Source organism: Gekko japonicus, unplaced genomic scaffold (genome assembly GCF_001447785.1).
Source record: "Gekko japonicus isolate JY-2015 unplaced genomic scaffold, Gekko_japonicus_V1.1 scaffold1634, whole genome shotgun sequence".
In the NCBI taxonomy this organism is placed as follows: domain Eukaryota; kingdom Metazoa; phylum Chordata; class Lepidosauria; order Squamata; family Gekkonidae; genus Gekko; species Gekko japonicus.
In genome coordinates, this window is record NW_015173721.1 from 100,418 (window position 1) to 119,981 (window position 19,564).

Below are 19,564 nucleotides of genomic sequence, written 5' to 3' on the forward strand. Positions count from 1 at the left end.
GAAGCTTCATGGGCTTTCAGCTAGAGGTAGGGTTGCCAACGTCCAGATGGGACCTGGAGATCTCCCGCTATGATAATTGATCCCCAGATAACCAAGGTCAGCTTCCCTGGAGAAAATGGCTGCTTTGGAGGGTGGACTCTACGGCATTATGTCCTGCTGAGGTCCCTGCCCTCCCCGGGCTCCACCCCTGAAGTCTCCAGGTATTTCCCAACCCAGAGCTGGCGACCATAGCTGGAGGTCATGTGAGGGATGTTTCCCTGCAGGCTGCAAACTGAAGCACATCGAGTTACAAGGAACCTGATTGCTGATTCAGATGGACCTTAGAGTAGCCTGCCACTGCCGTTCAATGGCCATCCGCATGACTTGCATGCAGAACCCCCATACCTGAGACCACATCTCATCTCTCCCAAGGCAGAGGCAAAAACAGGATTCTGAGGGCTTGCAAAAAACAGGACTTTGAGAGCTCGCAGCACAATCAGAGGTGCAGAGGGCCCCATTCTAGGTTCCAGTCACTGTCAAACCCACCCCCCTGCCTGGCATCGGGCATTAAGGAGATCTTTTTGTCCATGAAGCAGCACCAACCTCAGTGGATTACAGATCTGTCTGTAAGACAGCTTTTGACAGGCAGCAGAGAAGACTGGAACAGGTTTGAACTTTTTTTTTAATTCTTCAGGCACAGCGAAATAAACTTTTCTCTCGCCTGCCCCAGCGCTCCCTGAGAACCACAGCTGCTAGGCCGCCCACAGCCAGCACCGCGGCAATTCCTGCTACTGAACCGAGCTGTCTTGGGAGAACCTCTGAAGTCCTAGAAGGGGGGGAAAGGAGAAGAGTTACTGCCGAATGAAGAAGTCTCTCTCCATGCAACCCTGGCAGGAGATCTCTGGCCCGAAGCCCCAGCCACTGTTACCTCTAAAACTGTAGCATTCACTCCTCTGAAGGCATTTGCAAGGCATTTCATGGAGGGCAGGGCCAGCTGAAGGATTCTGGGTGTTGTACCTGAACTATGAGTGTGGTGCCCCCCCCCCCAAGATTGACTTAGCATTCAAAATTAACAGTGTAAAATGAGACACAGAAATTAATTTCTAATTTAGCATCCCTGAAAGCTTGGTGCCCTAGGCAACGGCCTGATTCATTGCTATAATCATAACCAGCTCTGAGACTCTGAATGAAGGGCAGGGTATAAAGCCAGCTCTTCTTCTGGAGGCTGAGGGCCGTGTGAAGAGTAAGCCCTAGTTCTCCCCACTTCAATTGAGTTGCCAACCTCCAACTGGCACCTGGAGATCTCCCGCTATTCCAATTGATCCCCAGGCGACTGAGATCAGGCCCCTCTGCCTGCCAACCGCAGGAGGCAGAGCTAGCCACAAAACGGCTGCCACAGCTTACCTTCAGCTGCGCAGTAATCTTTGTGCTGTGGTGGCAGCTGCCGCCAGAACAATGTTTTAAGAATCTGCACAGTCAGTCAAAACTCCAAAGGCCAATGAGAAGCCTTGCTGGGCAAAGCCCCCCCCCCCCGGGCCCCACTCACTTTCTAAGAACACTTGGAGGGGGGGCCACCAGGAAAGGTGTCAGCAAGCACCATGGCACCGACAGGCGTCGCATTGGGGACCCCTGCTTTAAGCAATACCATGTCATTCGGCTAGATCCTGCAAGGCTGTTTTCCTCCTGCACAAGGAACCTTGTTCATGTGCTGGCATCAGGAGAAGACTCCAGGCGCTAGAGCAAGATGCCGCCGCTCTCAGAACTGATCGACAAGGGTGCAACCTGGGGGCAAGGCATGGCTTTATAGCGGGGGGGGGGGTCCCCAACCTTTTCAAGCCTGAGGGCACCTTGGGAATTCTGACACAGAGTGGGTGGGGGCACAACCACAAAGTGGCTGCCTCAGGAAGCGGAGCCAGCCACAAAATGTCAGGGAGGGAGATCACGCATAACTCTCATAGTAACGCTTCAACATTTCACACAGAATCTGTTTAGCAGGATGACTTTTAGAATGTACAAGTGGGAGCTGCAAAGACTTGTGGGAGGCATCTCATTCCCCCACTATTTCCTGCCTCCTTCTCTCCTTTTAGGGTTCCCAGTCTCCAGGTGAGGCCTGGGGATCTCCTGGAATCACAACAGATCTCCCAGCTACAGAGATCAGTTCCCCTTACGGTTGCCAGCTCCAGGTGGGAAAATTCCTGGAGACCTGTGGGTGGAGCCTTGGGAGGGTGAGGTTTGGGGAGAGAAGCAACCTCAGTAGGGTACAGTGTCATAGAGCCCACACTCCAAAGCAGCCATTTTCTCCAGGGGAACTGATCTAATCTTAAAAAAGAGGGGTTAACCTGTACCCCAGTAACAGAAACAGTGCCTGTATCTTTAAGAAACGAATGCCCTCAGTTGCCATTGCAGGCAATCACAACAGTATTGCCAGCCTTCAAGCCTTAGTTTCACTATCTTACACTGGCTCTTTTATCAATAGAAAAAATGGATAGGAAATATTAAAAAGCAACAGATCATTTGGACAATATAACCCAGTTTAGATTTTTATAAAATAATAGCATGACACGCTGTAACCCAAAAGCTGTTTCCTCTGAAGTAAATCTAACTGTATTCTGTAGGACAGACTCCCAAGCAAATTACTTAGATTCCAGGTGTGTAGCCCAATCCTGTTGTTCTGTATGCCATTGCCAGATACACCATGGTTGAGTCAGCTTAATGTAGAAAAAGAATTGGTTTTTATACCCTGCTGTTCTCTACTCTAAGGAGACTCAAAGCTGCTTATAATCACCTTCCCTTCCTCTCCCTACAACAGACACCCTGTGAGGTAGAGGGGGCTGAGAGAGTCCTGAGAGAACTGTAACTGGTCCAAGGTCACCCAGCAGACTTCACGAGGAGGAGTGGGGAATCAGACCCAGTTCTCCAGATTCGAATCTGCTGCTCTTAACCCACTACACCAAACTGTACTTCATTTATACCCTGCCTTTCCTCACAGTAAGGACCAAAGCAGCATGGATTATTCTGCTCTCCTCTTTTTTATCCGCACAATAACCCTGTGAGGTAGGTTGGGCTGAAGGTATGTGACTGGTCCAAAATCACCCAGTCAGCTTCCAGAGCAAGATGGGGATCTGAACCTGGGTCTTGCTAGGGTTGCCAGCCTCCAGGTGGGGCTTGGAGATCTCCTGCTTTTACAACTGATCTCCAGCTGACGAAGATCAGCTCCCCTGGAGAAAATGGCTGCTTTGAATGGTGGATTCTATGGCATTGTCCCATGCTGAGGCCCCTCCCCTCCCCAAACCCCGCCTTCTCCCGGATCCAAAGTCTCCAGGTATTTTCCAACCCAGACCTGGCAACCCCCTTGGAGATCTCCCACAATTACAACTGAACTCCAGACAACAGAGAGCTGCCCCCCTGGAGAAAATAACTGCTTTGGAGGGTGAACCCTACGGCATTACACCACGCTGAGGCCTCTCCCCTCCCCGAACCCTGCATTCCTCAGAGTTTACCACAAGTTCTTCAGGGATTTCCCAACCTGGAGCTGGCAGCCCTAGTCAGGCCTGGCCCCAATGAATCCCCCCTCAAAGGCCCAAATAAACCTGGAAAGGGCTCTGCCACCGCCCTGCTTTTTTACTCACAGAAACTGAAGCCTGGAATACTGTGGTTACCTAGCAACAGTCACCAAGGGAATCTGTTGCTTAAAGCTACAGGCGCTCCTTTTATCATTTTTGGATTTTTAAACCACCCATTTTTTAAAAAAAGATTTTACATTTTCCTGCAACCCTGGGACCCTTTTCAAGTTTGTAGAAAGATACATCTTGCCCTTTTTGCAGCTCCAGTCACCAGGTTTAAGTATCCAAAGATGTGGCCAGCTTCGCAATTAGAAAAAAAGATGCACAGTAAAGATCTTTGTGCTGTGGTGGTAGCTGCTGCTAAAGTAGGTTGGAAGTCTTCACAGCCAACTGCTAGCTGAAGCTTCTCCCCCGCCCCTCACATGTGCCTCCATTACCTTGGTGAGGTAGCATTTCTGCCTCTTGGGGGCTGGAAAAGTTCACAGGCCCATTCAAGGTCACCAAGACCAGCTTTTCTTCTGGATGTTCCTCTGCTGTTCTTTGTCCTGGAAGGAGAAGCAGAAGATGTTACTTACATTGGGCAGCTCAGGGGGCAACAGAGAAGTGTTGGATCCTAAAATTATGGACAAGGAATTGTCTACCTCTGAAATAAGAAAAGAATAAGAGACTGGATTTATACTCACTCTTCACTTGGAGTCTCAGAGAGGCTTACAATCTCCTTTCCCTTCCCCTTCTCCTTCCCACAACAGACATCCTGTTTGGTAGGTAGGGCTGAGAGAGCTCTTTTGCGGACTGCTCTTGAGAGAACAGCTCTGAGAGAACTTGTGACTGACCCAAAGTCACACTAGCAGTTGCATGTGGAGGAGTGGGGAATTAAACCCGATTCTCCAGGATTAGATTCCACGCTCTTAACCACTACACCAAACTGGCTCTTAATAACCAATTCATTGATATCCTGACTCCCACACACCCCCAGTCGGGATCCAAAAGCAGCTTACGTTCTTCTCCTCCATTTTATCCTCATAACAACCCTGTGAGGTAGGCTAGCTCCCTCCCCCACACACTCCAAGCTAAGACTCACTTCTTCCCGGAGCGGTCACCTCACAACGGACGATACATCTCTCCTGCCTTGAAGGTACACAGGCCGAGGCACTGCAGTGGAAATACACCTGGGTTTGTAGACAAGGAGGAAGGAATATTAGAAGAGCCATATGGGATCAGGCCAAAAGCACAGCTAAGTCCAGTGTTCTGTTCACACCGGGGCCAACCAGCTCCCTCTAGGAAGCCCATACACAGGAAGACTACAACAGCATCATCACCATCAATGGCCCCCTAAGAAATTTAAATCTCCCCCCGACTTTAAAAATCCTGGCTACGAGCCTGCCTGTTCTCCTGCAGTTATCTGCAGCCCTTCCCACCCCACCCATGTCAGGTCCTACCGGCCCAGTGAGCATCCTCTGGGAAGCCGTCTCCACAAAAGTGAAAGTGCTGACGATGAAGCGCTGGTGGTGGGAGGGGAACGGCAGCCCCGAGTCTCCCCTGATGGGCACCACCTGGGTTTGGTAGTTGTCTCCTTTATAGGGGCATCTGAAAACCATGACAAGAAACTGGGCTTTGCAATTAGTCTAGTCAGTTTCTGCATAGTGATATCTAGACAAAGAATACAGCCTTCGGTTTCTAAAAGCAGAGAGTTAAGTTTCTAGCTCTTATGGTTAATTTTTTTTAAAAAAAACGCACCTGCATTCCTAATCCTGCAGTCATTTTGTCCCTGTTATTTTTTATTTATTTTCATTTTTGTCTATCAGATTTCTATCCCGCCCTCCTAGCTGAGGCTGGCTCAGGGTGGCTCACATAAAACAGTACATAAATGACAGCAGGGCTTTTTTTGTAGAAAAAGCACAGCAGGAACTCATTAGCATAACAGGCCACACCCAACAGAAAAAACACATTAGCATATTAGGCCATACCCATGACAGAGCAGCTCATTAGCATATTAGGCCACACCCCCACATTACCAGAAGTGTGGTCATCCAGCCACACTCACCTTTTGCTTCTTATTCTGTTTACCTTGTTTGTTATCAAAACCCAGGGCTTTTTTTTGTAGCAGGAACCCTTTGCATGTTAGGCCACACACCCCTAATGAGTTTCTGCTGTTGGGTGTGGCCTATTATGCTAATGAGTTCCTGCTGGGCATTGCCAACTCGGGAGCCAGCCGGGACTCCGTTCCTGTGTATTCCTGCCCCAAAATAGCCCTGAATGACAGTAAAAACAATTAAAATACTTAAAACCGTACTACAACCAATTGATGACAAAGTGCTAGTATTAATTGTCCTTGGTTGTGGTTGTTGTTACTTCAACGATGGCTGCCGTACTCGGTTCTCTCTCCAGAATATCGGCTCTCAGATCTCCTTCAGATATCATAGGAGCGATTGTCACTGGCACCGTTGTTAAAATCCCAGGGACACAGAGCTCTCTACTTTACTGCTGTTAACTATTGATGATGTTCAGCGGTGGTGGCGGCTCCAAAGGCCTGGTGGAAGAGCTCCATTTTATGGGCCCTGATCTCTACTGGGAGCTCATTCCACCAGGACGGAGCCACCACTGAGAAAACCCTAGCCTCCTTACAGCTCGGGAGAGCCCGCCGGTTCTGGGCCCCTGAACACAGTGCTCTCTGGGTTATGGGCATAATATGAAACTGGTCAAGCATTAAGGAGCCTCAACAGAATAATATTGAATAAATTTTTAAGTAAATCAATATTCCTGTAGTTCTGCACTAGTGGAAGCATTTTCAGATAGCCCATTTTGCAGATTTTAATTAAGGAAGGAAGCACTGGAATTTAACTCTGTCTGTGCTAGTGATAACACAGGTCGCCTGAGCAACAGCTCATACAGTTACAAGGACCAGAAGCAACCTTGACTGGATTGCTTCGGTAGGTCATATCATGAAAGTATGACAGCACCTGTCCCATAGGATCAGGCCCAGTAGAGTTTGGAGTGCTGGATATTCAGAAACGCTTAGGGCTCAAACAAAGTGAAAATTCCCATCTCACTCTGCAGACAAGCTGTAGGCCTGCACAGCCTCAATTTTCTCAAGGTCGTGAAGGGAAGGGAAAGGCCTTTAACTCTTCAACCCGCACTCAGTTCCACTAGAACTTGGCTGACAGTTTTATTCGTATTTTAACAGAGGGCTTCTCCGCATTCGCATTTTGCTGGTTGTTAAGTTCCTGTTTCTTCTTGGTTTCCCCCCTGTTCTGCATGTGTCTTGCTCCCACTAGTAGTCAATTCAATAACCAACACGTGCCCCCCCCCCCCAGTTTATTTCCCTGTGGTTTACATCTATAAGGAAATCAACTGGGGAAAACCCTGTTTGATGTTGAATCGACCACTAGAGGGAGCAAGAAACATGCAGAAAAGCCCCCTCCCCCGAAGAAACAGGAACTTAACGGGCGATTCTGCATTGGCTTTTCCGTCCATTGTTTTAGCAAACCCACCTTGGAACAGAAATTCCCCTCTGCATTGCGTGCTGCTTTCACTTTCTTTGATCAGTGGATTTTATGGTACCTTCTGCATAGATGTATGGCCGTTTTATGGCCATGCAGGGGTGACGTTGCAGTCAGTATGGCGTTGGCTCCGGGGTATTTGAATGTGGTTTTGAACTGTACCTTTCCCTCTGTGTTGAGAAAGTGTGGTGCGAATGCCAGATGCAGAACCAGCCAAGGAGTAAAAATGAGAATGCGGAAAAGCCCAGACAAAGTGCACTGGAAGTACATGCCTCTAGGCAGCTTGCTTAGGTATCACCAGGGGTCATTTCCTGCAGGAGCGCACAGGAGCGCAGCTCCGGCGGTAAAGAGCCCAGGGGGCGGGCACATGCAACAAGCCCCGCCCCCCTGCTCCCAGCACCCCTCAGTCAGAGCAAGAAGCAGCCAGGTAAGTTGCCAAGCCCCCCCCCCAGGTCCAAAACATTGCCTCGGCACCTGTAAGACTAAGACCAAGTTTTATTCAGGTACAAGCTCTCCCTCCTCTGCAGATCTGCATGTCCCCCCCCCCCCCATAGCTAGCAAAACAGTCCAGTGGAGCCTGAGTGGAGGGTGTTGCCTTCTGACACACTTCCGGTGATGTCAGGGGGTGTGACATATGCAAATAAGTTATGCTAATACGTTATGCTAATGAGCTCCTGCACCTCTTTTTCTACAAAATGACCCCTTATCACCACCACCCATCTCCTAATGGTGCTGTTTAATTGGCACCCAGCTACTCCTACACTAATGAACTGGCCCCTGCTCAGATCTGTAAACAGTTGGCAGCAGGGAGTCCAGCAATGCCTATGAGTCATTAAATGTGTGTGTGTGGGGGGGGCTTGTGAACTGCATTGCAGGTGTTGGTGGGCCATGCATGGTGCATCCCTGGTCTTAAGAGCTTGGTGCTAGGTAGAAACACCCCTAAACTATCCTACAGTTGAAACTTAAAACTAATGTCAAGCCAGTTTAACAACTCTTCTTCTTCTTTTTTTAAAAAAAACCTTAGTGGAAGTCTGTGGAACAATCTTTGGAACTGCCTGGAAAAAGACATGCAACATTGGTTCAAATTTAGCTTGGCACAAGAGAAGTGACTGGGTTCTAGCAGAGGCCAAGTTAAAATCCCAAAACAGAACAATCAGTACCAAGTCAGAGGGACAGATGTTCTACCTTACTCAGGGCTTTTTTGGTAGAAAAAGCCCAGCAGGAACTCATTAGCATAACAGGCCATACCTAACAGCAGGGACTCATTAGCATATTAGGCCACACCCTTGACAGCACAGCTCATTGGCATATTAGGTCACACCCCATGTTACCAGAAGTGTGGTCATCCGGCCACACCCACCTTTTGCTTCTTATTCTGTTTACCTTGTTTGTTGTCAAAACCCAGGGCTTTTTTTGTAGCAGGAACTCCTTTGCATGTTAGGCCACACACCCCTAATGTAGCCAATCCTAATGAGTTTCTGGTGTTGGGTGTGGCCTATTATGCTAATGAGTTCCTGCTGGGTGTGGCCAACTTGGGAGCCAGCCGGAACTCCGTTCCTGTGCGTTCCTGCCCAAAAATAGCCCTGACCTTACTTATATTTGTCTCACCAATGGGGATCCAAAGAAACTTACAGCATCGTTCTTCTCTCCTCCATGTTATCCCCACAACCACCCTGTGAAGTGGATGAGGCTGAGAATGTGTGACTTGCCCAAGGTCTCCCAGCAAGCTTCCATGGCAGACTGGGAATTTAGATTGCCCAGGCTAGCCCAGTCAGATCTCGGAAGCTAAGCAGGGTCGGCCTTGGCTAGTATTTGGAAGGGTGACCTCCAAGGAATACCAGGGGCATGACACAGAGGCAGGCAACGGCAAACCAACCCTGAAAGTTCTCTTGCCTTAAAAACAAGTCTAGCTCGCCTCCTAGTGGCGCATAATGTTAAAAGAGCTAGAACTTCCGACTGCCAGTCTAGCTCGCCACCTAGTGGCGCATAATGCTAAAAGAGCTAGAACTTCCGGCTGCCAGACAATCTTAGGATCTCCTGGCTATTCTACACACACTGCCAGATGATGATGATATTAATACGGGAATTTGAACTGGGTTCTCCCAGATCCTAGTCCAGCACTCTAACCACTACACTGGCTCTCGCTGTTGAGATGGGTGTTTATGAAGCCAGGAAGCTAGGAAAAAGCAATGACAAAATAAGGATTCCGCATCCACAGTTAGTTTGCACCTAAAAGCTCAAAGCATGGTTAACAACACTAGGACACACCAAGCCACTGTTTCGCATGATCCAAATGAAGCCACTGTTCTCACGGACTGCACTCAGACAAGCATGCTCCAATTGCAATACAAACCATCCATACGCCTCCTTCCTTTTGGGTACTGTTCATCCATCAATTGTACCCTAGAAGATCGTGTAGTGCATACAGACCCATTCTCCAGAAGTGGCCATTCTGGTTTCTGCAGGGGGTTGGAACTTGGTGTGGCCCAGCATTCATGCAGGACCAGAACCAATGCCGGGTCCATCCTCCCGAGGATGCGGACTTCAACAGGAACCGGGTCACGGAGAACCTTCACCACAGGGTAATCCAGGTCAGCGTAATAGGAGGAGTACTCCACATCTGGAGAGAGGGAGGGAGAAGCCAGGTAGCTTCATGTAGGAGGAGAGTCAGATTATTGCTCCAGAGCTGTCTTTGTGAACTGGCAGTAGTTTCCTGGCAGAAGACCCTTTCACGGGAGACTACAGGGATTGAACCCTAGGACCAACGCTCCCTCTAAGCTCTGGAGTCTTGTGAGCAGAAATTCTACTTTGTGAGCTCCTGGCATTAAAGTTGTGAGCGCACCATTTGGCTACTGCATGAACTAGTTTGCTCTGGAGCCATCCTTCCTGAGCTAAGTCAAAAATGTGTGAGCCGGAGGCTAAAAAACTGTGAGCTAGCTCACACCAACTCGGCTTAGAGGGAACATTGCCTAGGACCCCTCTGCAGGCCAAGCCACTGTGCTACGGCCCCTCACTTTTGTACACCCAAAACCTTGAGGGTCTAAAAAGGTTATGGCACGTGAGCAAGGGTGCTTCCTGGGGAACAGTGCCACGTACCGTCCATTCACACGAAGTTTCCCCACATTGTGCAGCCCCTTCCAGCCCCTAGAAAGATCATCTCCTGAGGTTGCAGGATTCATGTAGAGAACAGCTGCACAGGTTAGCAGGCGATGGCAAGGAGGAACAGGAGGACGAAATCAAATGGGTTTGCAGAAGAGGAAGGAGGAAAGATTTCATCTTCTTATCCACCTTCACTCTGCCCCCCTCCTCATCTGTACAGCAATTCCTCCTCCTCCTCACAGACCTGGGAATGCTCCTTCCGAGGACCAGAATAGGCTGCAGGTACAAAGGAGAAGGCAGAAATTCTCAGCCTTCTGTGCTCGGAGCGGTTAGAACATCTGCCGATGTTTACAAGACTCAGTTGCTTTCCCCCCACCTTTCCACTGATCCAGGAGAGTAATAAAAGTTAAGAGTCCAGTGGTACCTTTAAGACCAACAAAGTTCTACTCAAGGTGTGAGCTTTCGTGTGAGCACACACTTTGTTAGACAACAAAATGGAATTACATCGTAGTTGTACATATAGATGGTGGCTTGCTAAATTAACATGCAGAATAGCAACATGTTTTTTAACAGATTAAAAAGAACAGCAAGCTTGGTTTCTGGTTATCATCTGTAATAAATTATTAATCGATTGAATTGCTCTCCCCCCTCTTCCTTGCATGGAGAGCCCAGTGTGGGGTAAGAATGGTTTTGTCCTGTTCCACTGAACAACACCCCCAACCCCACCTCGTTGCCCAACTCACTTGCCCTCTTTGAGAGAGGGGAACTCACCCCGTGCCAGTCTCATCTCCAAGGTGAGCGGTCCTTGTTCGACAACGGCAGCAGGGGGCGCCAGAGTGGCAACCAAGACGCTGACTGGCAAGGCGGCTTCGGCGGAGTAGCTGCAACGGATGGTGACTCTGCATGAAAAAAAAGCAAAGGATGAGCAAAGCGGCCAGATGGGCCAAGCCAGGTTCCTGCATTTTATTGCAGCCCTTTTACGGCCAGAGGTCTCGGCCCATATAGAGCAAGAGGACTTAAAGATCTCTCGTGATCGCAGCTCCTGCAAACAAACAAAAAACCCCACCACCCATCCTCCCACCAATGCAGATGAATTTCAGTCTCCGCAAGCAGCACAGAGTCACAGTAAAAAAAAACCAGCCGTCTGCAGGCGTAATTTCCTGCAGGAGCGCACAGGAGCGGAGCTCCGGCAGTAAAGAGCCCAGGGGGTGGGCACATGCAACAAGCCCCACCCCCTGCTCCCAGCAGCCCTCAGTCAGAGCAAGAAGCAGCCAGGTAAGTTGCAGAGCTCCCCCCAGCCCCCCAGTCCAAAACAGTCCAGTTGCACCTTTAAGACCAACTTTTATTCAGGTACAAGCTCTCCCTCCTCTGCGAGGCTCTCCCTCCTCTGCGAGAACTGCACGTCCCCTCCCCCATAGCTAGCAATCCAAAACAGTCCAGTGGAGCCTGAGCGGTGGGTGTTGCCTTCTGACACACTTCTGGTGATGTCAGGGGGTGTGGCATATGCAAATAAGTTATGCTAATGAGTTATGCTAATGAGCTCCTGCACCTCTTTTTCTACAAAATGACCCCTGGCCGTCTGTAAAGCTTAATTCAGTTACAGTAAGTAGGTATTCACTGGCATCGCTAAACTAAGCATTAAAGGGAACCCAACTGTAATGCATAGCCATAAATGTGAGCAGAGAAAAAGGGTTTAAAAAATAGTAATCTGATGCCAGATATACAGCCACAGGATTGTCAGCTCCGGACTGAGAAATTCCCGGAGATTCTGGGTGTAGAGCCTGGGGTGGGGCCTCAGGGGGATACATAAGGCCATAGAGTCCACCCTCCAAAGCCCCCCCCCCCTCCAGGGGAACTGATCTCTGTAGTCTGCAGGCCACTTATAATTCCGGGAGATCTCCGGCCACCACCTGCGAACAACAGAGCGATCACGGGAAGGATGCAAACAAAGATGAAAACAACCGTGAGGTCGTATTATGAAAATATATTTAGACTGCTGTTTTGCAGTGAGTAGTGTTTCTTCAACAAGTAATAAAGATGTACACGTACACACAGCGGAGTCTGCGTATACTCCCGTTTCACATGACAGCCTTTTTTCATTGTGCTGCGTAAGTGACATTAATTTACGTGTCAGCAATTCTAATCTGCGAATTAACACTCAACAGCGGAGTATACTCCCGTTTCACATGTCAGCCTTTTCTCATTGTGCTGCGTAAGTAACATTAATTTACATGTCAACAATTTTAATCTGCGAATTAACACTCAACATTCTTCCCACTCCAATGGAACAGATTCTTTCCGTGCTCAGCTGTCATGTGAAACGGGAGTATAGGCAGATTCCGTTGTGTGTATGTGCACATCTTTATTTCTTGTTGAGGAAAGGTTTTGTTGTTGTTCAGTCACACAGTCGAGAATTCCCTTGTGTGTATGTGTACATCTTTATTACTTGTTGAGGAAAGATTACTCACTGCAAAACAGCAGTCTAAATATATTTTCACAATACCACATCACGGTTGTTTCCATCTTTGTTCTCCACCTGTGGACTGGCAACCCCTGTATTTGGGACAGTCAGCGACAAGATAAGAAATGGGGGGGGGGGGCCCACACTGAAGCTTGCATTGTGTCAGTAAATCCCAAGCAGGGAATCTTTGGGCCTTCAAGATCTAGAGAGGACTGCATTTCATAGCCAAGTTGGGGACAGTGGCATTTCAGCTGCCCTTCATTTCTGCTCCTTGCTCCCCCTACATGGTTTTCCATCCGCCCATTTCCTTTGCATGCCTAAGCAGCTCCTTACCTGAAGTTGCTGTCCCGGGTGATGGAGCCAGACTGGGACACGAGGACACGCCTGTCCGCCAACAGCTCGTTTTCATAGACCCGCTGGCTCCCGGTTGCCTGAATGGAAACACAAGTCTGGGTGAGCGAGAACCACTACCTGGAGCAGGATACAAACTCCGTCTCTCCTAGGAGCAGTCTGGAACCCCGGGCAAAAGTCAAGGATAAATCCCCAGAATCACTGAAATTGAGGAATGGATAAGGAAATTGCTTTTTATGGTTGAAATGGACAAAATGACAAGAAAACTTAAAAATTTGGAGGCTGAAGAATTTTTTGAAGATTGGAAGGACTTTAAAGAATATCTAGAGAAATATTGGGACTTAAAGAACAATTTATTTTGCTTTGATAATTATTGAAAATTAGTAGATAAATATATAAATACAACAGTTGAAAGATAAGTTACCGGTAGATGTATAAAGAAACAGAGAGGGTAGAAATAACTCTAAGGATAGAGCTGGAGGTTGGAGCACTGTGGGAAGCTGATAAAGGGGGGGAGAAAGGAGAAAAAGGATGTAGAACAATATAATTTGTGATATATGTGTGATTTTTATTATATCCTAATAAATTGTTGGGGGGGGGGAGGCAGCAGGCCCATTAAAAGGCAGGCATTCACTGACAGCTGGCCCTTCCACAACGGGCTAACAGTCAGCTATTGGGAAGCTCCACCCTGAGGGTGGGCAAGGCACTTCAGCTGAATTAGACCTGCTGCATGATGGCTGGGTCCTGGATTCCTACGAAGTGTGCATATTGTGAATAGTGCAGTATTCATAGCCAATAAACTACGTTGCATGATGACAAAAAGAAAGAACAAATGAAGTCTGCCAAGTCTACATCAAATTCTGGGCCACTGATTCCTTTGATTTTTTCCAGGTAAATACAACTCTTTCTTTACAATGTGTGGGGTTACTGATATATTTTTGCTCCTATGTCCCTCCAGCCCAATACTTCTTTGCTGTTAATCTCCATCAAGTCAAAATATTCTTTGTTCAGATCCTCCTGCCCTGTCCAATTCGAGAGCCAGTTTGGTGTAGTGGTTAAGTGCAGGAGCTGGGTTTAGCTTCCCTCACCCTCTCCTGTCTTTACATGCAAGCACAAGAGCAACTACAAATTAGACCTGTGAGGTCTAATTTGGCCTTCTGATAAACTAAAAATGTTTCCTGTTGTTTCTTCTTTTCTAAGGCTCATAGTAGGAGATAATTTTTTAAACCTGGGATATAGCATGAGGATGAAGGTTTAACTCACTGAAATCCTCCTGGCTACTTTTAAGGTAAATGAAAGGCACCAAGATCCTCCCTCCTCATGGATCTCTTGTTTCTTGCATGGTCTGGCCCGAAGGGTTGGAACTGCATGGTATTATATAGTTCTGTGGTGATGTCTTCCCAATGATATTTTATGGCAGAATGAAACCACAGGGGCTGCAATATAAAAGAGGGGACCAAATGCTATTTCCTCTCACATTGTTTTTCCTCTAAAAATCAAGACCATCAACTGTTTTTAACTGTGCTAAGGAAAACATATGGATACCAATGTTTTCATTTTTTCCCTTGTTGGAAAAGCATCTCAGGAGATGGTGATTTTGGTTTTTTGTTTTTTTTTAAAGGGAGCATGAAGGAAGCAAACATGAGCCACTGCTTATATAGAATCAAAGACCTTCTTGCAAGCCATTAAGCGATTAATGTGACTAAACTAAACACTTTACAAAGATATATTTATCAGCAAAATCTTCTGTAGGAGACAGATCTGTGTAACTCTGTTGATTGGTAAGAACCTTGTCAGTTAGCACAGGCACCAGAATAACAAATGCATCTGAAGATTTCTGAACATTACTGACTCCATTCTTTTTACAGCCCAAATTCGTTATATTAAGGAATATAATTAGCTTGGGGGGGCAGATTTTGATTAATATCTGAATGCACATTTCCAGTATTTATTCACTTTGCAAAAGCCTTCCTGTATGGGCTTCTGAGGCAGCAGGGGTTAATAATCTAACTGTAACCATTTTTAACAGTTTCATAGAATGTGTTGACTTGATTGTAACTGCTATGTAAGTATGCATAGGAGTGCAACCATAATCCACCATCCTTCTAAACATATCTGTTACAGGGTAATTGCAACTCAAATATATTGAACAACAATTATTCTGTATAGAGGCAGAAATGGGGTGAGAACAGAGACTAGAAGAAACAGTCTACTGACATTTACTCATGTGTGGAACTGTGTGATGTGGTGGTTATAGTTGTGGACTAGGACCTGGGGAGACCCAGATCGGAATCCCCATTGTGCCATGGAAGTTGGCTGGGTGACCTTAGGCCAGTCCCAGACTCACAACCTCATCCACCCCCCAGGGCTGTTGTGAGGTTGATAAGATGGAGGAGAGGAGAATGATGTCATGTCAGCCACTTTGGGTCCCCGTTGTGGTGTGGAGAAAGGCAGGGATAAGCAAAGCAAGTAAATATTTGCCTCCATTGAGATTTTATTTCTCAAACCTGTAGAATTCTAGCATGGGTTTTTAGAAACACATCTCTCCCTAAGGACAAAACACAATCAGTGTTTTCACAGGAACTGGATGGTACCAACAATTGGGAGTGTCCCTGGAGGGAAAGGCAGGAGGTGCGCCTCATAAAGGAACAATACAGCCCCTTTGCATTTAAATCAGCTTTCTGATAGGCCTCTGAAGGAGTATGGTCTTACTCATGAAAGTTTATGCTGGAATGAACTTTTTTAGTCTGTTTTGGCTTTGCCACAACAGCCCAACGCAGCTCGTATCAGGAGTCTCCTCAGAGTGTCACGGTTCCCAAGACGGCCACAAGGAGGCTTCTGCTTTGCCTTTTCCCCCTTGCATGGCCAAGCATCTGTTTCCTGCTGTTAATGAATGAGGCTGCATCCTTGATGAATCAGGGGAGCTCCACTCCCCACGGGATTCTGCAGTGCTCTCCCCCCCCTCCCACTTTTGCCAGATGCCTGCCGTCTGGTGTGGCTGCGGAAAGAAGCCGGAGGAGGAAGGTGGAGGCGAGCGAGGCCCAACAGATATGCTGGGAAGATTCCCCCGCACACACACACACTCTTTTATTTTTCTTCTATTCTTCTGTAAGTCAATTGTACTAGGGAGACTTTAGGCGCATGTGGGCTTTTAGGTGGACTTGGAAGGAGAAGCTTTGAACAGTACAAAGTAGTTCCAGCTTACCAGAAGAGAAAGAAAGCCTAAGAGATGCAGAGGAACACATAGTGGAATGCAAAATTTGAAAACTCATGCTAGTTTGGTGTAGTGGTTAAGAGTGCAACATCTACCGCAGGGATCCCCAACATGGCTTCCACGGGTGCCACGGTGCCCTCTTATTCCTTTCCTGGCACCTGCCCAAGAGTTTTTAGAAAGTGGGTGGGGCCAGGTGGTATGCCTGCCAAGCAGGGCTTCTGATTGGCTGTGCAAATCAAAATAATGTTTTGGTGGCAGCTGTACTACATCGTCTGTTTTATTCTCTCTCCCTGCTCTTTCCCACTGTATTTTCAAAAATTACTCATCTTGTCCACTGCACTTGTGTGTGGCTCCTCCTATCATGGCCGCCATTTTGTGCTTGGCTCCAAATCCCATGGCGGCCATTTTGTGCTCGCGCTCTCTACCTTGAGTCAGAATTCCACAGGCTCAAAAAGATTAGAGACCCCCCCCCCGATCTACATGATTTGTTGCACAGATCACTTGCGGCTGCACGGGGGCCACTCCTGTAGAAGGAGTTTTATGAATGACCCGGACACGTCCCTTTCCTTACACTGTACCTTCAACGTTGTCCCACAAGCAGAAAGTGGAAACTGGAAAAGGATAAAGGTGTTGGTCTTGGATACAGGGGCACACTCTCTCCCTCGGCTGCTCAGCAAGCGCACAGAATCCAAGACGAGAGGCGGACGGGTTGCGTCCCTGGAGATGGCAATGGAGAACTGTCCTTCTGGGGTGCAGTGGGCTGTAACTATGGGAGGAAGAGAAGAAGAAAAACCCCAAATAAACCAGGAAGGATGACCTCAAGGTTTAAGCTGCCAAGGCTGGACTCCCCATCTGAACGGGCCTTTTTCTGCCAGCAGCAAGTTCACCCCTCATTCCATGGAGCCACTGCCACCCCTAGCAGCCTCAGTTATTACTCCTAGCAGGGCGAGAGAACAGCAGAGGTCTTTACAGCCGGCTACATCTTCACACGGAAAGTAGCCACCCAGAAGGCCAAGTCCGAACCTGCAGAGTTACAAGAAGCTTTTCTAGTGATGGGAGACCGGAATATATTGTGGAGCGCCTGGCCGTCTCCGGCAAGAGTGATCCCACCCACTCCAACCTTTGGGGGGAAATTGGCCACTAAGACAATGAAGAAACATGTTGGAAGTACCAGATGCGATGTCCCAGTGTCTCAGCCTCCAGAAGCAAGTGACCACAGAGTCGCAGGCGGATAGGCAGACGTCAAGCATCTTCCTGTTTACTGCTCCCTGAATCCCTTTGAAGTGTGGATCAACACTCTTTAGGGAAAAGCAACTTCCTTCTGCCTCCTTCCCCCACCCCTCTTCCATGCACGCAAGGTGGAGATGCAGGATGCCTCTCAGCATCCACATCCATCTCCTAGTCAGGTAGCAGAGGAACTGTCCCTGTATCTCTACCCTGCACTATCAAGCATGTACTTCTAGAATACAGTAGTTTATTTCGGTTCAAAGTGAAACGCGGCTCTGTGTGACTTTGTAGTCTTTGCAAACGTATGGTAGGTTAGTGACAAGCACTACTGTTAAAAAAAAAAGAAGGATCTGGATCACCAAAACTAGTACCCTTCCTACAAAACCTCCAGCATCCTATGTCCACCTCGGAGACAGAGAACAGCCAGAATCCAGTCTGTATGTGGCCCTTTAGAAGACCCTGATGCTGGGGAAGATTGAAGGTCAAAGAAGACGGGGACGGCAAAGGATGAGATGGTTAGACAGTGTCATAGATGCAACGAACATGAAATTGAGCAAACTTCAGAGGACGGCAGAAGACCGGAAGGCCTGGTGTGATCTGGTCCATGGGGTCGCGAAGAGTCGGACTCGACTGTGTGACTGAACAACAAAAAATTAGCTTCTACTAGAATCCTAAGGAAGCAGTGTCAAGGCCCTACTACTCACAGCGCTTGAACAATTGCTTAACCAAAGGGGGAGGCGTAATGGTAGACATCCTTAGGGTTGCCAGGTCCCCCCTGGCCAACAGCGGGGGATGGTGGGGTAGGGTTGCCAGCTTCAGGGTGGGAAACTCCTGGAGATTTGGGGATGGGAGCCTGGGGAGGACAGGGACCTCAGTGGGGTACAATGCCACAGAGTCCACCCTCCAAAGCATCCATTTTCTCCAGGGGAACTGATCTCTGGAGTCTAGAAATGAGCTGTAATTCCAGGGAATCCCCAGGTCCCACCTGGAGGCTGGCATCCCTGCACCTGTACACATCCTATAATGCATCTTTGCAACACACACACACACACACAGCTACAGCCAAAGTTTCTACCTCCCTGCTCCACAACCTGATGAGGGACCCTTGTAGTGGGCTCCCCCGGTTCAAGTATTCAGAGAGCCCACATAGGATCTGAGCCCCACGGCCATAGAAGATGCACCGGCGCTAATCTTCGGCTCTGGAGGTAGGGCAGTACTGTGTAAAGGGGAAGCCCGCTCCTTTGCTGTTGGTTCTGCGCATTCTAGTGATGCTCCCCCACCCCGGAGCAAGTGGTTCTCTGCCCTTGCACCCACCTTTGTCGCCATAGTAACAAGGAGCCACCCTGTCTCTGGAGTTGTAGCAGCATCCCAGGTCCTCGCATTCCCCCTGGCTGACCTGATAGGTTGAGCATGGGACTCTGTCCGGGGCTTGGACGGATGAACACAGACTGGGGCCAGGAGAATCCAGTGCTGCAGAGGAGGGTGGAAGGCAGAGATATATTACACGGCCTGCTGCTAGCTTCCTGGCCAAGGAGAGCCAGCCTAGCCCACGGTGAGGCAACCCACCCAAGCCATCTAGCTCAGCAGAACAAATTGTGTGTCCGGTGGCACCTTTAAGACTAAGAAGAAGAAGAAGAAGAGAAGAAGAGATTGGATTTATACCCTGCCCTTCACTACTCAAAGGAGTCTCAGAGCGGCTTACAAATTCCTTTCCCTTCCCCACAACAGACACCCTGTGAGGTAGGTGGGGCTGAGAGAGCTCTTGACAGAAACTGCTCTTTTTCAAGAACAGTTCTTATCAGAACTACGGCTTGCCCAAGGTCATCCAGCCAGGTGCAAGTGGAAGAGTGGGGAATCAAGCCCGGTTCTCCCAGATTAGAGTCCGCGCACTTAACCACCACACCAAACTGGCTACACCAAACTAACGAAGGTTTATTCAAGGTATGAGCTTTCGTGTATATGTACACTTTTCCAAATACATGTGTCTGGAAAAGTGTGCATGCACACGAAAGCTCATACTGTGAACAAACCTTTGTTGGGCTTCAAGGTGCCCCGCTGGACTCAAAATTCGTTCTACTGCTTCAGACCCACACAGCTGCCCACAGCTGCCCACTATCTAGCTCAGCAGTTTGCAAAAAAAAGATGCGGCTAAGGACTGGGGAAAGGATTG

General features: G+C 48.3%; 1 protein-coding gene across 1 annotated transcript in view; it reads right to left on the reverse strand.

The window, feature by feature from the left end:
- Positions 1 to 767: 767 nt before the first annotated feature.
- The window catches only part of LOC107120627 (zona pellucida sperm-binding protein 4-like), a 44,070-nt gene continuing 25,273 nt past the window's right edge, over positions 768 to 19,564 (reverse strand). Inside the window, exons 6-14 of the mRNA XM_015423361.1 lie at positions 18,709 to 18,864; positions 16,746 to 16,933; positions 12,936 to 13,033; positions 10,913 to 11,040; positions 9,473 to 9,662; positions 4,982 to 5,129; positions 4,624 to 4,711; positions 3,980 to 4,087; positions 768 to 805 (exon numbers count right to left, since the gene is read on the reverse strand). Coding sequence (XP_015278847.1) covers positions 768 to 805; positions 3,980 to 4,087; positions 4,624 to 4,711; positions 4,982 to 5,129; positions 9,473 to 9,662; positions 10,913 to 11,040; positions 12,936 to 13,033; positions 16,746 to 16,933; positions 18,709 to 18,864 — 1,142 coding nt within the window. The remainder of the gene's footprint in view (positions 806 to 3,979; positions 4,088 to 4,623; positions 4,712 to 4,981; positions 5,130 to 9,472; positions 9,663 to 10,912; positions 11,041 to 12,935; positions 13,034 to 16,745; positions 16,934 to 18,708; positions 18,865 to 19,564) is intronic.